Source organism: Oncorhynchus clarkii, chromosome 26 (assembly GCF_045791955.1).
Source record: "Oncorhynchus clarkii lewisi isolate Uvic-CL-2024 chromosome 26, UVic_Ocla_1.0, whole genome shotgun sequence".
Classification (NCBI taxonomy): Eukaryota; Metazoa; Chordata; class Actinopteri; order Salmoniformes; family Salmonidae; genus Oncorhynchus; species Oncorhynchus clarkii.
Genome location: NC_092172.1, coordinates 15,900,508 through 15,918,166, shown reverse-complemented (window position 1 = coordinate 15,918,166; position 17,659 = coordinate 15,900,508). Strand labels below are relative to the sequence as shown.

Below are 17,659 nucleotides of genomic sequence, written 5' to 3'. Positions count from 1 at the left end.
CAAACTTTTGTGGTTAGGAGTGTTCTGGCATGGAAAGTCGTGTCAAATCCACATTAATAATCCATACCAGATGCAGGCAGAAGAACCTGGAGCCTAGGTTAAATGATCAAGCCCTTAGCTTTATGTTCCCTACATATTGATCATAATAGACTGTGAACCAAGAAGCTTGGATTTGCTGTAGCCTAGGCTACTCCATGCAAACAACTCATGACAATGAACATGACAATGCGTCAACCTGTTGGCAAGGTAGTGATGTTGGTATCTTATATGAATGAATGGAATTTTCAGTTTCTGAGAAGTACGTGTACAACAATTAGATACTCTAAGGTTCACATTCCCTGAGGATGGAGGGAGAAGTCAGCAGCCTCTCTGTCCTGTCCAGTCAGATGTGGTCTGTCTGTCTGTCTGTCTGTCTGTCTGTCTGTCTGTCTGTCTGTCTGTCTGTCTGTCTGTCTGTCTGTCTGTCTGTCTGTCTGTCTGTCTGTCTGTCTGTCTGTCTGTCTGTCTGTCTGTCCTCACAGCTCATGAACGCGCTTCGCCAGGGCTGTTTTTACGATGCTCTCTGCGTGCCTCTCAGGAATGTTACACAGCCCCCCCCCCCCCCCCCGTCCCCCCCGTCCCCCTCATAGCGCTGCATCCTGATGTCCAGACCATCTACCATTGTGTGCAGATGGAGCTGGGTCTCTCAGCCTCCCATAATGGCTCAAGGGCCACGCTGCGGTGTGGAGCGAGCCAGCAAATATGCACTGTACTATGCAGGAATGCGCCTGGCACTCCCGTCTGCCCTCTAGGGGGTCACAGGGAGAGTGGAAGGGGGGTGGATTTAATGAGACCCTGAAATCACTTAACCCAGACCAGGTGTTGCGTGTTTCACTGGAACTGGCCAGACAATAGAATGCCACTTTCAATTTACAACAGTAATTTCCTGTGGAAAATAAAAAGTCTGGACAGAGTCAACTTTTATATGCAAAATGTTTATTGTATGACAATGTTAATTGCTTCGACACAAATAAAATAGACCACATTTACAAATATATTATACCATAGCTATAAAAACCATTTATCCTATTACCACAGTTTGAAACATATAACATCCATGATGCAAACAATAGTGGAAACAACAAATAGTTACAATGCCCTTATATTTTCTTCCTGTACAAAAATAGTTATCTCTCCATAAGTAGTTGAATCTAATCTATATAATATTTAAATAATGATATCTGAAATATCTTATATACAAATTGCCAAATAAAACATACATAGATTGCACGTGTTTATACAAAACATATTCAAGTATAGTTCAATCCATTGTGGACTGGCACAGATATTTCATACAATCTCTAAGGCATTTCCCTCGTACAGTGTCCAAAAAACTTCAGCTTCATAGCTCTGTATTATAAATCCATCTCCTTATGTCTTATCTTCCTGTTTGGCATGGACCAGATGTCTTTGGATGTATTTTAGGTCCACGTAGATGTCTGACTGAGAAGGCTGGGACTGAAAAGTGCAGATGAGTATAGAGGGTTTGGTGAAATTGGCTCCTGTAAATCCACAGGATAAAACTCAAAGTTCAGGATCTGCATAACAGGTTTATAGAGTCCCAGTATTTACGCAGTGGACTCTTCTCTGAGTCTGTACCTCTGTATTGACCTTGCTTCTCTACCACAGCTGGGCAGAGATAGCACCATCCTCAGCATCTCTCCTTCTCTCTCTTCACGGTGCCATCCAGTGCCTGTAGACCAGCTGTTGTTTTGGCGCTCTGCATCGCCAATGCCTCTGCTGAGTCCAGCTTCCAGAGCCGCTGCAGCTATCGCTCAGTACTCGTGTCTGGAAAAAATGCACTGGAGAACTTTTGGAAAAAGTCTGAGGCATTTGGAGAATTTTAGAACAGGGCAGAGACACTAAGCCTCGGCTGCTGCTCTCCTCCCCTGTTCCTCCCCCGTACAAGTCCAGCTCATGTCCGTCTGAGCAGCTCCTCCAGCTTGTGAACATGTGAGTTTGCATTGCCCCACACAGGCCTCAGCCTGCCCCCCTCCAGCCTCAGTGTGGCCCTGCGCTCAGGGAGGGAACGACGCCTCCGGCCGTAGCCTTGTGGGCTGATCTTGTCGATGGGTGCACTACCAATCTTTAGTTTGTTATTGAGCTGGTGGATGCGGTGGGCCAGGTCGTGCACAGTGCAGGTGCCCAGAGAGCAGCCCGGTCTCCAGGCCTGGTTCACTGAAATTTTGGACCTCTTGGTTCGGACGCTGATGTCAGTGCTGGAAGAGAGATGAGGGAGAGGACCATTAATTAATGCGCAGCATTCCTGAGCGGACACAACTTGGCTCAGAGATCCCCTCCGCAGCTTGCTTACTTTAATGACCCTTGTTTGACAATGGTGATTAATCTCTTAATTCCATTTGAAATCTTGATTTCACAAGGATAACGAAATAGCACCATGCACATTGAGTTATGTAAATGTATGGTATGGGCTTTTACCTGGAATGAGGAATCAGGTTGTTCCTGACGTCTTCTGGGCTGACAAACTGTACAGACTCTGCTATCCTCTCTGCAGAAAAACTGTTTAGATCTTGTCTCGATCTGCTCTGCATCCATATGCTCAACCTGGGAAAGAAGAAATCCAACTCGTTAAAAACTGTTCAAAGAAGTCCACAAAGTACACAACAGTAAGTGTTGATATCATGGTCACCATGCATTGTAGCAGACTAATCTTGACAAATAGCTCATCAATTAGCTCACCTCTTTTTGAGCTCTGGGCTAATTTCAAGTTTGAATCCAGCAACGCTCTGTGCAATGGTGGCCAGCATACAGCCGTAGAGGAAAGACTGCAGGATCAGTTTCATTTTGACTGGCACCTGTGGAGAAAGTGGAAAAAAACGTGTTAGTTATTTACTTATTAACGATAACTTACTTAGTTACCTCCTATCATTACAAGTGAGCCCCCCCCCCCCCCCCACCCCACCAACCTCTTGCTGTTGCTTACACAAGAGTCCAAAAGCCAAGTTATTTGCACTTATCATTCATTTATTTAAAATGTCACACTAAGGTCACATTTTGTTCCCTTAAGTAATTGTACAACCAAGTTGCAGGCCCTGACCAGTGAAAAGCAGGACACAGTCTATAGAAGACTGAGTTTCCTCAACTAGAGAAAGCTTTAAGCTCCCCTGAGCAAAGTCAATCCCATTCAGTCAATTAAATCCATAGCCCAAAAAGAACCGGTAAACTTAAGGTTAGATAGAGAGAGATAAGACTTATTTGGTATTTCTGCCCGATGTCCACAACCCCCCACAGTCATGCACAAGAAGACCAGCACTCCTTATATAATAAGATTGATAACCTGTCCTTGTCTAACGCACTTGAGCTCCTGATAAAGCCATCTTTATCAAACAGTGCAACAGTCAATATTTGCTTCAATTGAAAGTACATACCTGAAATCCTTCAATAATTCACTTGGGTGATAAAGAAGTTATAGTAGAGTCAATGTGGAGAGAGTATTCCAAAGGCTTCTTGAAGTTGCTGTTGGTGCTGAAAGGCAGCTGTGACACTGTGCTAATAGTCTGTACACACCAGACGATGAGCCTTTATAGTGGAGGTGGGAGGGGCTCACTGACTGACACACACAGACTCTCATCCCAGTCCCCCCACTCCACCTCACACAGCCCAGCACTGCTGGAAGCCTGCTTTATCAGTGGGATAATACAACAACATAGCAAACCTAGGAGAATAATAAAGTTTAAATAAACCAGAAGTAATTCAATAAATATTTGGGTCATATGAGAGTCATTTACTGTAATACTTGTTAAGGAATGTTGTTGTTGTTATCTCTGCTTTCATTGACAGAATCTTTATTTGTGATGTGAAATTCACATTTTTACCTACCTTCTTTTTATCAAATGTATTCATAAAGATTACATATATATATATATATATACATTTATTTTTATATACAGACATATATATATATTTTTTTTAAAACATTTGTTTGTTATGTCTTCACAAACACATTAAGAAATAATGATTCACACTCCAAACAGAGAAGGTTGTAAGTACTCATTCCTTTGCTATTTGGGGAGGAGGCAGAGAACATTCTAAACAAAATAACTTTGTCCTCTGACATTTTGGACATAAGTGAACTTTGAGGTCAAGGGGTTATTAACTTTTGTCCACCTGCATTCCGGCACATTTTTGTCATGTACAATTTCATCAATGTTGACACAATGCCCTCTCAAGGCAATATCTGATTACAAGTTTAGTCAGCTTGAGGTACAGTTGGTTAGTAGGTTTGACACGAGATAACACAAGAACACGAAGCAGTTATTCATTAATAGTAAGTGTGTGAAATTATAACCACTACATTCTCCATGTCTGCGTTTGTTTAAACATTAGGGCAAATATCTGACTGCAAAATGTGTGATTTATTTTCATATTTTTTGGACAAATGTTTAGAGGAATTTAGTAATTATATCAAATAAATCAAGAGGGTTCTTTTTCCTAAGATTATATCTGTTGGCTTTACATAATCTCCAACTAACATGGTATTTTAAAAACAATTAAAAGGACTTCTTCATGCTCAACACATCCCAACTGAGATCCAGAAATGAAATGGGATAATAGGTTGAGTCACAAGAGCCAGCAGGTCTGTCTGCCTCCGTGACTCAGATCCCTGTGTTACTGATATCTGCTCCTCACAATCACTGATTACATGACTTCATCTCAAACCAAAGTACAATGATTGCACTGAACCCCGTTAGCTCTTTGACCATAATAAAAGTACATTACTTTTCATATGTGCTTAGCTAAATTAAACCATTCCGAAGAATGGTGAGACATATTTCAAAGTACGGCCAGTGAAATAAAGTGAGATATGCAGCGGGGTCAAAACAATGTCAGCGAGGGTCTTAAGGCAGATGTTGATTACAGGCCCCTGGGGACAGATATATGCACAAGACGCCATCAGGATTAGCACAGGGTGCAACAATTTTAGTTTTTCATTCCAATCGACCACACAGCTGACACAAAGCTGGTGTCTGGTGAGGGTATGTCTGGGACTGGGAACAGGGAACAGCACATTGAAATTTGCTTGTGTGGTCCCCGAGACTTGGTCTTAAGTCTCAAAAACACTCTGAAAAACATGTAATGATGTGGAAAAACATGATGTGGTCAGATAATCACAGTTTGTGGCTTTAGCTGTGTAATGTCTTTAATAGCAAAAACATACGTATTTTGGGAGCACCATGTGAAATGATTTCTCAGTGCTCAGAATGTATCTCAAACAACGGATAAAGAACCTTGTATGTGCTGAATAGAACATAGCTGTATCTATACCAGGTGCAGTAATTCAGTCAGAAAGGCACCTAAATCTCTTACGGCTTCCTTGCTTACCTGGTGTCCCTTGTGTTACTGTAAATACATACATGTGAAACACGTGTTGTAAACCAGCAAACATTTTGTAACCATTTTGCAATGATAATTACCTCCACCATACAAGTAATCCCCAAGTACTCAAGTCATTTAAATCTCCTAATATGGAGAGAAGAAGATTGCGCAACCATGACAGTATCATTGTACAGTGGCTCCTTATATGGAGCAATCATTTGTTAGCTTCTTGTAAGACAAGTGTCAAAGACATGACTGATGTTTGTTCAGTCACAGCTGTGGAATGCTAATGTAACAGGTAAGGTGGGAAGGAACGTATGCTAGGAAGCTATGTCTTCTAAGGTATAAACAGGAATAGATGAACACATACCAAGATTGTATTGGAAATGTTCCACAAAGTTGTCATGGTGATTTGATAGACCTGGAAGTTTCGTGGGGTTTTCACCTGTATAGTCATTCATTCTTTCATTCTGCTTTCTTGAACCCCATTGGAACAATTTCAACAACAAAAAAATTCAACAACTCAAATACCATTCTCTAATTCTGTAGAGTAGATGACAAAAGTCATGATTTATTATTTCAACTGCAGACTGAGCAGCAGACATATTGGTTTATTGTAAAATACTTTCTATTCAGAAATATTATGCTATTGTGCAAAATATAACTAGGCTACATGTCTGGTGTTGAAGTGAAGACCCTATCATGACAGATATGATAACACCTTACAGGAGAGAAGCAGCTGATAGCATAAGCATAATAGTTGGCGGAGAGGAATCATCAAAATTAACTTAACAATAGGCTACTTGTTAATGAAGAGATTCTCTCTCAAATTTCCCTAGTATGCTAGGGACCATGACGTTGTGGAATATGTTCAGTCCAAGTCGTTGAGATGTTGGCAAAAACAGCGCAAGAGAAGAATTCCCGCGCACCGGTGTTTTCCACCCCGCAGCGTCTCCCTCCCCTATTTATTGGCAGGAAAGGTCACTCACTGTCCACAGCATTCCAGAAGTGAGTGGAGTTGTGCGCTCTTTTTTCATATTTTGCCTGACCTTGCCCCCAAGTCGTGTGTGAGTGACCCAAACACCCCCTGGTGTGTGTGTTTGTATGTGTGTGTGTGTGTGTGTGTGTGTGTGCGCCATAGACATTAAAAAGTGTGCGTGCGCGTGTGCCTGGGAGAGAGAGAGAGAGAGAGAGGGGGGGGGGGGGGGGGGAGAGGAAGGGAGGGGATGTTTAAGTTTGACGGAGCATTGTGATTATGGAAAATAATAATCATGCTATTGACACTGATTTTTACACCAGCACTCTCTGCTTAGTGCTTCTAGCATACTAAATATCCTATACAATTAATTAAATATATTTTTAAGAAACACTGGATGCCACAATCTGCAATACTTTTAATTTAGCTTATTATATTATAACCCACATTCTTGCAAAGAAAATGAGACTACTATTTTTTCGCATCTAGCCTAGTTACTCCTCTATTTTGTCTCTCTACTCTCGAATGGGCTTAAAAATATTTGGGTAACTTATTTTTATTTATTTTATTTTGTAGTCTTTTTTTCTCAATAATTGGTAGGTCACTTTTTGAATGTGCATGCTAAAGGGATTCTAGTGGTCATCAGATGGTTTTCCGTGCGCGACAACTAGCGGTGTGGCAGGGTGTGACCCCGTTTGCAGCCACACAGTTTCTATTTGGAAACCAAGCGCCCACGCCCATGCATGTCGCTACTCCTAGACGCAGGCGCAATATCACTCCTTCTGTCAAACATGGCTGTGCTTTTGAAGAAAGAAAAATGCTGAATTGTGTTGGTAGATTTCGGAAAAAGCAGCAAACATGGCGAGATTGGCTGATTATTTGATTGTCGTGGGATTAGATCAGGACAAAACCGGTGAGTTTTTGAATGTAACGCTTGGAACACGAATGCTAAATTGAGCTTCAAATGCTTGGGATTATCCAGGCCGTCAGTGTTTATAATGCTAGCTGGTTAGCATAGACTAACTAGGTAGCTAGCCATTGATATCTGAGATTTGAAGCAGTCTGCAGCGTTTCATTGTTGAACTGTCGGTAGATGTAGAATTTCTGATGCACATACGACGGTTTTTAAATATATGCAGGGGGGGGGGGGGGGCACTGTGTGTTGTAGATATTTAAACCACAAACTGGAGTTTCATTGAGTCGAACTGTAACATCCTGTTGATGTGACAAATCCAGCCTTTGGAATTGTAGTTCGTGACGTGCGTGGTTTGCACCGGGAGCAGTTTTGGTGTCATGATTTTGGAGAATGCATTCTGCTGTAAGGTTTGCATTAGTCAGGAGCTGCTGTGATTTATTTAGTCTCATGTAATTTGCAACCTGAAGGATATCTCCTTTTGTTTGACACCGGCAGAATGCGAATAGAAATCCTAACTTCCTGTCTTATCCCAAAGTTGTTTTATCCAACGTTCCTACAAGATGGGTTGGGGATAGGGGAGGTCTATTACTTGGTATTGCTGTATTTTTTGGGGGAGGGCTCAAAAGTGGGGCCCCGAACTGAGGTTCCCAAACCAGACCCACGCTCTGGTCTGCTATAATTCCAACCCAATATGTTCTACTGTTCTCCTACATGGCTAGTTTTGAAATATTCCATCCACTATTATACAGCTATAACCATTTTTATACTGTACTTTTGTAATAAAATGACTTGGCCTACAGTTGGAACATTCATTTTGATTGGGCTTGGTTGAAAGAGAGGAACCTACTGAAGAAGAGCAAACAAGAAAGAGGATGTTTATACTGATCCCAAAGTATTGAGAGGGAGACAACCACCCAGTCCAGCTGAATCTGCTCACTAGAGGCAGCCACATGAATAGGTAAATAGTGGCCCCAATGTCACTCAACTGACAAGCAACTTTTGTGCCGTAGGAACAAAATGTTCCTGGCATCGCCGGAGCCTAGATGGATTCAGACCGCCATCCTCACAAAAACCCCTGTTCTGACTGGGATGGATAGTGATGAATGGACAGCGAGAGTGATGGACCTCCCTGATAAGAGGATGTGTCTGTTGCAGCCACGGGTGATTGAATACGCCTCTAGTAGGGACAGAGAATAAAAGTATCTCTGTCCATCCATAGTGAGGTTTATTTTCCCATCCTCTTCTCATGTGTTACTGAGGTGTGGGATTATGTACATCCAGGGCTGTTTGGAACTAGGGGGGGGGGGGGGGACTGGAGTTGCATTCTCTACTCTACTAGAAAACCGGAAATTATTTTTAGAGTTGATACACTCTCGCAAAAAGAAAACAAACAAGAACATGTCTCTCTGAGGATGCATTTCACTTAATTGCTTTGCCCTTCTTTTGTGAAGCATGATTGTAGACGGTGGGCTGAGTAGACAGACAGCAGCTGCTTTTTCTCCACCTTGCTCGTCCAACCAGGGATCCACACAGAAGTCATGATCACTTCCCTACTTCATTGTGGTTCCTGTTCCAAAATCAGTGACTCCTAAAAAATCATGTTGATACTAGTTGTCATCTGTTGAGAGAGCAGCCCAGCCAGTCCATGGCATAAGCTAGTTTAGGCTATTTCTACTCCAGTGATATTTTACTAATGGGAGTCTCCCTCCTTGTAGGAAGATTGGGAAAAGACTCATTGGTCAGAAAAGACACAAAGCCAACAGGACAATCCACATGTTGTCCAGGCTTCATTTCATGGATTTTCAACCTAGAAAAGCACACACTCTTCAGATCCGTAGCTTACATTCCTTGGAGACCTTAATAAAAGCACTTACCTAGCTAACATTAACCCACTACATTCAGGTTGTTGTTAGAGTTCGACCGATTATGATTTTTCAGCGCCGATACCGATACAGATTATTGGAGGACCAAAAAAGCCGATACCGATTAATCGGCCGATTTTTAAAAAAATGTATAAAATTTTTTATTTTTTATTTTTTAAATATTTTTTTATATATATGTATTTTTTTAAATATTGTTTTATTTGTAATAATGACAATTACAACAATACTGAATTAACACTTATTTTAACTTAATATAAAACATAAATAAAATCAATTTAGCCTCAAATACATAATGAAACATGTTCAATTTGGTTTAAATAATGCAAAAACGAAGTGTTGGAGAAGAAAGTAATGTGCCATGTAAAAATGTGTTCCATGTAAAAAAAGCTAACGTTTAAGTTCCTTGCTCAGAACATGAGAACATATGAAAGTTGGTGGTTCCTTTTAACATGAAACTTCAATATTCCAAGGTAAGAGGTTTTAGGTTGTAGTTAATATAGTATTTATAGGACTATTTATCTCTATACCATTTGTATTTCATATACCTTTGACTATTGGATGTTCTTATAGGCACTATAGTATTGCCAGTGTAACAGTATAGCTTCCGTCCCCCCCTCGCCCCTACCTGGGCTTGAACCAGGAACACATCGATAACAGCCACACTCGAAGCATCGTTACCCATCGCTCCACAAAAGCTGCAGCACAAGGGGAATAACTACTCCAAATCTAAAAGCGAGTGACGTTTGAAACAGTATTAGCGCACTCCCAGCTAACTAGCTAGCCATTTCACATTGGTGACACCAGCCATTAGGCTGATAGGCTTGAAGTCATAAACAGCGCTGTGCTTGCGAAGAGCTGCTGGCAAAACGCAGGAAAGTGCTGTTTGAATGAATGATTACCGGCCTGCTGCTGCTCAGTCAGACTGCTCTATCAAATCAGACTTAATTATAACATAATAACACACAGAAATACGAGCCTTTGGTCATTAATATGATCGAATCCGGAAAAGTATCATTTCGAAAACAAAACGTTTATTATTTCAGTGAAATACAGAACCGTTCTGTATTTTATCTAACCACTGGCATCCCTAAGTCTAAATATACTTGTTACATTGCACAACCTTCAATGTATGTCATAATTACGTAAAATTCGGGCAAATTAGTTCGCAATGAGCCAGGCAGCCCAAACTGTTGCATATACCCTGACTCTGCGTGCAATGAACGCAAGAGAAATGGCACAATTTCACCTGGTTAATATTGCCTGCTAAACTGGATCAGTAGTTATAACTAGTGATTACGATTGCTTGTTTTTTTATAAGATAAGTTTAATGCTAGCTAGCAATTTACCTTAGCTTCTACTGCATTTGCGTAACAGGCAGGCTACTCGTGGAGTGCAATGGTTAGAGCGTTGGACTAGTTAACTGTGCGGTTGCAAAATTGGATCCCCTGAGCTGACAAGGTGAAAATCTGTCGTTCTGCCCCTGAACAGGCAGTTAACCTGTAAAGTTCCTAGGCCGTCATTGGAAATAAGAATGTGTTCTTAACTGACTTGCCTAGTTAAATAAAAGGTTAAAATAATAATAATCGGAAATCGGCTCCCAAAAACTGTGGTCACTTGAATAGAAGTAGGCAGTGATATTTTCTGAAAGAACTCCACTAGGGTTGGACGATATTACGATAGCATCGTCTATTGACAGTGATTGACAGCAAAGCGTTGAGGTGGACTTCATCGTGATGTGTCAGATGACGGTTAAGCCTATCTGACTGTCGCCCCACAGTATTGAACAGTCTGGTAGAGCACAGCAGGGCAGCACACAAGTGACATTCTGAGTAATTTGCCTATTCATATTTCCTATGACCTATTTCAATATTTTATACATAACGCCAGAGAGGAATGTATGCCAGAAAGAGCTGAGAATTCCTGTCAGAATATACCCCCACCCCCTGGTCGGATGCATTGGTTTTAGGCTATAGTCTAAACATATAAATTATTTTTACAACGGACACTACTTAACTATCTTGCGTTTTATCTGTTTTAAAGAAACGCAGCCTATATTTCCTTCTCTTTCCTTCGATTGGCTATATGACAATGCTACGCTTCATCATTTTATGCCTGACTTTCTCACCTTCAGCATTCAAATGTTTGTAAATTACTTGCACAATATTAAGCTTTACTAGTTGAGTGACAACCAATGTAATTTGCTAGGTTATCAAATGCAATGTTGAAGAGGATGTTTTACCAGAATAAAGTAGGCTAAGCTACCCCTGGAGACACAACTCTCATCTGGTTATAGGTAGGCTATATGCTGATCAGAGCTTACATTAGATATCATTATTTTGAGGGGTTTTTTGTTCTTTTTTACCCCCTTTTCTCATAACTTTTTTTGTGATCTCCAATTGGTAGTTAGTCTTGTCCCATCGCTGCAAGTCCCTTACTCACTCGGGAGAGGTGAAGGTCGAGAGCTATATGACCGTGCCAAGCCGCACTGCTTCTTGACACACTGCTTCTTGACACACTGCTCGCCTAACCCGGAAGCAAGCCGCACTGATGTGTTGGAGGGAACACTGTACAACTGGCGACTGTGTCAGCGTGCATGCGCCCGGCCCGCCACAGGAGTCGCTAGAGCGCGATAGGACAAAGACGTCCCGAGAAGCTCACTCCGAGTCTTGTCAACTCCCAAACGGTCTAAAACATTAGATTATGAGACTGGGGTGAGATGAAATCCAAACTTGTGCTATATATTCATTGGCTATGACCAATGTTCCCTCTAAACTGTGGACGGGCTACTGCAGCACAGCTCACTGGGACTGCCAGCGCAGAGTGCAGAATAAATATCAGCCCGTCTGTTAGTTAAAACTGTCAACGTTTCCCTTTACTTTGGCAATTGTGATCGAATCAATGCAACATACCAAAAAAACTATGCAAGAAATGTTGTTGAAGGCATCGGAGTAGATTCTATTGTGCACGACTCAGCCCAAACTCTACACAGACCAGTGCGGCATAACCAATCAGAGCTGTAGTAGGCCAATATATAGCAAATAGACCATTGCTATATATGGATCTGTGCCATTTGCTTTGAACTGGACTGTTTACATCTGTGGTCGTGAGTAATTGAGCTTGTTTTGAGATCAAAGCAAGAGCTGCGTCTAGCCCCGTGTGCACATTTTCTTCATAACCTTTGCTAGTTAGTGAGTTATTAGCACAGTTATAGATACTACGTAGTCAGCAATAGGTGAGTAATTGCTTCTTACAAGAGCACAAACGTGTACATTTCTAGACATATTTGAAAAGCAAGTCAGGCAAAGAGCTTTTTTTTTGTTGTCTTGAAGGGCCAGTGTTGTATTTTGAGAAAGGCTTGAATAAGCTTAGTAGCCCATAGGCAGAGGATAGCATAATTTGTCTGATTCTCTGTAATAATTCATCTGCAAAAATAACCAATTAATTAGTTGGTGACGGTGGTTTTCAGATCAAAAAGCAAACATTTCTCCCCTGAAATGAAAGGGTGGTGGTAGATGCCCAGTATCCCTTATGGCTCAGCTCAGGTGCCTACAGACACCATAGACATATACAGTGCATTCAGAAATGATTCAGACCCTTTCACTTTTTCAACATTTTGTTGTGTTACATACAGCCTTATTCTAAAATGGATTAAATTGCCCCCCCCCCCCCTCATCAATCTACACACAATACCCAGTAATGACAAAGCATAAACAGGTTTATATATATACAGTGCCTTGCGAAAGTATTTGGCCCCCTTGAACTTTGCGACCTTTTGCCACATTTCAGGCTTCAAACATAAAGATATAAAACTGTATTTTTTTGTGAAGAATCAACAACAAGTGGGACACAATCATGAAGCGGAACGAATCAAAAACTGAAAAATTGGCCGTGCAAAATTATTCAGCCCCTTTACTTTCAGTGCAGCAAACTCTCTCCAGAAGTTCAGTGAGGATCTCTGAATGATCCAATGTTGACCTAAATGACTAATGATGATAAATACAATCCACCTGTGTGTAATCAAGTCTCCGTATAAATGCACCTGCACTGTGATAGTCTCAGAGGTCCGTTAAAAGCGCAGAGAGCATCATGAAGAACAAGGAACACACCAGGCAGGTCCGAGATACTGTTGTGAAGAAGTTTAAAGCCGGATTTGGATACAAAAAGATTTCCCAAGCTTTAAACATCCCAAGGAGCACTGTGCAAGCGATAATATTGAAATGGAAGGAGTATCAGACCACTGCAAATCTACCAAGACCTGGCTGTCCCTCTAAACTTTCAGCTCATACAAGGAGAAGACTGATCAGAGATGCAGCCAAGAGGCCCATGATCACTCTGGATGAACTGCAGAGATCTACAGCTGAGGTGGGAGACTCTGTCCATAGGACAACAATCAGTTGTATATTGCACAAATCTGGCCTTTATGGAAGAGTGGCAAGAAGAAAGCCATTTCTTAAAGATATCCATAAAAAGTGTTGTTTAAAGTTTGCCACAGGCCACCTGGGAGACTCACCAAACATGTGGAAGAAGGTGCTCTGGTCAGATGAAACCAAAATTGAACTTTTTGGCAACAATGCAAAACGTTATGTTTGGCGTAAAAGCAACACAGCTGAACACACCATCCCCACTGTCAAACATGGTGTTGGCAGCATCATGGTTTGGGCCTGCTTTTCTTCAGCAGGGACAGGGAAGATGGTTAAAATTGATGGGAAAATACAGGACCATTCTGGAAGAAAACCTGATGGAGTCTGCAAAAGACCTGAAACTGGGACGGAGATTTGTCTTCCAACAAGACAATGATCCAAAACATAAAGCAAAATCTACAATGGAATGGTTCAAAAATAAACATATCCTGGTGTTAGAATGGCCAAGTCAAAGTCCAGACCTGAATCCAATCGAGAATCTGTGGAAAGAACTGAAAACTGCTGTTCACAAATGCTCTCCATCCAACCTCACTGAGCTCGAGCTGTTTTGCAAGGAGGAATGGGAAAAAAATTCAGTCTCTCGATGTGCAAAACTGATAGAGACATACCCCAAGCGACTTACAACTGTAATCACAGCAAAAGGTGGCGCTACAAAGTATTAACTTAAGGGGGCTGAATAATTTTGCACGCCCAATTTTTCAGTTTTTGATTTGTTAAAAAAGTTTGAAATATCCAATAAATGTCGTTCCACTTCATTATTGTGTCCCACTTGTTGTTGATTCTTCACAAAACAATACAGTTTTATATCTTTATGTTTGAAGCCTGAAATGTGGCAAAAGGTCGCAAAGTTCAAGGGGGCCGAATACTTTCGCAAGGCACTGTGTGTATATATATATATATATATATATAAAACACACACACACACACACACACACACAGTCGTGGCCAAAAGTTTTGAGAATGACACAAATATTAATTTCCACAAAGTTTGCTGCTTCAGTGTCTTAAGATATTTTTGTCAGATGTTACTATGGAATACTGAAGTATAATTACAAGCATTTCAAGTGTCAAATGCTTCTATTTACAATTACATGAAGTTGATGTAAAGAGTCAATATTTGTAGTATTGACCCTTCTTTTTCAAGACCTCTGCAATCCGCCCTGGCATGCTGTCAATTAACTTCTGGGCCACATCCTGACTGAGGAAGAACAATGATTCCAAGCACCACCCTCCTTTTGAAGCTTCCAGTCTGTTATTCGAACTCAATCTCCATGACAGAGTGATCTCCAGCCTTGTCCTCGTCAACACTCACACCTGTGTTAACGAGTGAATCACTGACATGATGTCAGCTGGTCCTTTTGTGGCAGGGCTGAAATGCAGTGGAAATGTTTTTTTGGGGATTCAGTTCATTTGCATTTCATTTGCATGGCATTTGCATGGCAAAGAGGGAATTTGCAATTAATTGCAATTCATCTGATCACTCTTCATAACATTCTGGAGTATATTCAAATGATATATTCAAATATAGCCATCATACAAACTGAGGCAGCAGACTTTGAAAATTAATATTTGTGTCATTCTCAACTTTGTGTGTTACACACATATATATATATATTACACACACACACACACACACGTTTTCAGACCCTTTACTCAGTACTTTACTCAGTACTTTTGATGAAGCACCTTTTGACAGTGGTTACAGCCTCAAGTCTATGACACTGTATGCTTGGTGCACCTGTATTTGGGGAGTTTCTTAAATTCTTCTCTGCAAATCCTTTCAAGCTCTGTCAGGTTGGATGGGGAGCGTCGATGCACAGCTATTTTCAGGTCTCTCTGGTGATGTTCGATCGGGTTCAAGTCTGAGCTCTGGCTGGGCCACTCGATGACATTCTGAGATTTGTCCCGACTCATTCGGCAGTGGTTAGAGCGTTGGATGAGTAACCGGAAGGTTGCAAGATTGAATCCCTGAGCTGACAAGGTAATAATCTGTTGTTCTGCCCCTGAACAAGGCAGTTAACCAACTGTTCCTAGGCCGTCATTGAAAATAAGAATTTGTTCTTAACTGACTTGCCTAGTTAAATAAAGGTTAAAAAAAATCCTGCCTTGTCTTTGCTGTGTTCTTAGGGTCGTTGTCCAGTTGGAAGGTAAACCTTTGGGAGCAGGTTTTCATCAAGGATCTCTCTGTACTTTGCTCCATTCATCTTATCCTGACTAGTCTCCCAGTACCTGCTGCTGAAAAACAAGTTTCTGCCACCACCATGCTTCACTGTAGGGATGGTGCCAGGTTACCTCCAGACGTGACACTTGGCATTCAGGCCAAAGAGTTATTCATCAGACCAGATAATCTTGTATCTCATGGTCTGAGAGTCCTTTAGGTGCCTTTTGGCAAACTCCAAGCGGGCTGTCATGCCTTTTACTGAGAAGTGGCTTCCGTCTGGCCACTCGACCATAAAGGCCTGATTGGTGGAGTGTTGCAGAGATGGTTGTCCCTCTGGAGATGGAGAACCTTTCAGAAGAACTATGGAGCTCTGTCAGACTGACCATCGGGTTCTTTGTTATCTCACTGACCAAGGCGCTTCTCCCCCGATTGCTCAGTTTGGCGGGGCGCCCAGCTCTAGTAAGGGCCTTTGTGGTACCAAACTTCCATGTAAGAAGGATGGAGGCCACTGTGCTCTTGGGGACCTTCAATGGTGCAATATTTTTGGTACCCTTCCCCAGATCTGTGCCTCTACACAATCCTGTCTCGAGACTCTACGGACAATTCCTTCAACCTCATGGCTTAGTTTTTGCTCTGATATGCACTGTCAACTGTGGACCTTTTATATAGACAGGTGTGTGCCTTTCCAAATGATATCCAATCAATTGAATTTACCAAAAGTGGACTCCAATCAAGTTGAAGAAACATCTCAAGTTTGATCAATGGAAACAGGATGCACCTGAGCTCAATTTCAAGAGTCATAGTAAAAGGTCTGAATACTTCCAGTACCACTCATTCCACTCACAAATATATTTGATTTTCTTCAAAGTAGCCACCCTTTGCCTTGATTACAGCTTTGCACACTCTTGGTATTCTCTCAACCAGCTTCACCTGGAATGCTTTTCCAACAGTCTTTTTTTTACCCCTTTTTTCTCCCCAATTTCATGGTATCCAATTGGTAGTAGTTAGTCTTGTCTCATCGCTGCAACTCCCGTACGGACTCGGGAGAGGCGAAGGTCGATAGCCATGCGTCCTCCGAAACTCAACCCAACCTTGCCGCACTGCTTCTTAACACAGCGCGCATCCAACCCGGAAGCCAGCCACACCAATGTGTCGGAGGAAACACCGTACACCTGGCGACCTGGTCAGCGTGCACTGCTCCCGGCCCGCCACAGGAGTCGCTAGTGCACAAGGATATCCCTGACGCTAGTGCGCAAGGGTATCCCTGCCGCTAGTGCGCAAGGGTATCCCTGCCGCTAGTGCGCAAGGGTATCCCTGCCGCTAGTGCGCAAGGGTATCCCTGCCGCTAGTGCGCAAGGGTATCCCTGCCGCTAGTGCGCAAGGGTATCCCTGAACCTAGTGCGCAAGGGTATCCCTGCCGCTAGTGCGCAAGGATATCCCTGCCGCTAGTGTGCAAGGATATTCCTGCCGGCCAAACCCTCCCTAACCTGGACGATGCTGGGCCAATTTGTGCGTCGCCCCATGGACCTCCCGGTCGCGGCCGGCTGCGACAGAGCCTGGGCTTTTCCAACAGTCTTGAATGAGTTCCCACATATGCTGAGCACTTGTTGGCTGATTTTCCTTCGCTGCTGCCCAACTCACCCAAAACCATCTCAATTAGTTGAAGTCGGCTGATTGTGGAGGCCAGCTCATCTGATGTAGCACTCCATCACTCTCCTTGGTCAAATAGCCCTTACACAGCCTGGAGATGTGTTTGGTCATTGTCCTGTTGAAAAACAAATGATAGTGGGACTAAGCGCAAACCAGATGGGATGGCGTATTGCTGCAGAATGCTGTGGTAGCCATGCTGGTTAAGTGTGCCTTGAATTCAAAATAAATTGCAGACAGTGTCACCAGCAAAGCAGCCCCAAACCATCACCCCACCTC

General features: G+C 42.3%; 2 protein-coding genes across 4 annotated transcripts in view; one reads left to right on the top strand and one right to left on the bottom strand.

Annotated features, from left to right (window-relative positions):
* Positions 1 to 958: 958 nt before the first annotated feature.
* LOC139384707 (pro-adrenomedullin-like) lies at positions 959 to 3,554 on the bottom strand. Its single transcript, XM_071129536.1, has 4 exons — positions 3,429 to 3,554; positions 2,740 to 2,855; positions 2,479 to 2,604; positions 959 to 2,258 (listed from the first exon to the last, which is right to left on the bottom strand). The coding sequence occupies exons 2-4, from the start codon at positions 2,841 to 2,843 to the stop codon at positions 1,955 to 1,957; spliced, it is 534 nt and encodes a 177-aa protein (XP_070985637.1). The 5' UTR covers positions 2,844 to 2,855; positions 3,429 to 3,554; the 3' UTR covers positions 959 to 1,954.
* Positions 3,555 to 7,142: 3,588 nt separating this feature from the next.
* LOC139384484 (myotubularin-related protein 13-like) overlaps positions 7,143 to 17,659 on the top strand; it is a 144,836-nt gene continuing 134,319 nt past the window's right edge. For all 3 annotated transcript variants that reach the window (XM_071129273.1, XM_071129272.1, XM_071129271.1), the window contains exon 1: positions 7,143 to 7,265. In XM_071129273.1, coding sequence (XP_070985374.1) covers positions 7,211 to 7,265 — 55 coding nt within the window. In that variant the 5' untranslated portion in view covers positions 7,143 to 7,210. The remainder of the gene's footprint in view (positions 7,266 to 17,659) is intronic.

Coding starts and splice junctions, on each gene's coding strand:
- LOC139384707 (XM_071129536.1), bottom strand. CDS start 2,843: ATGAAACTGATCCTGCAGTCTTTCCTCTACGGCTGTATGCTGGCCACC. Junction 2,605..2,739: donor AGCCCAGAGCTCAAAAAGAG/GTGAGCTAATTG, acceptor CTTCTTTCCCAG/GTTGAGCATATGGATGCAGA. Junction 2,259..2,478: donor AACCTGATTCCTCATTCCAG/GTAAAAGCCCAT, acceptor TCTCTCTTCCAG/CACTGACATCAGCGTCCGAA.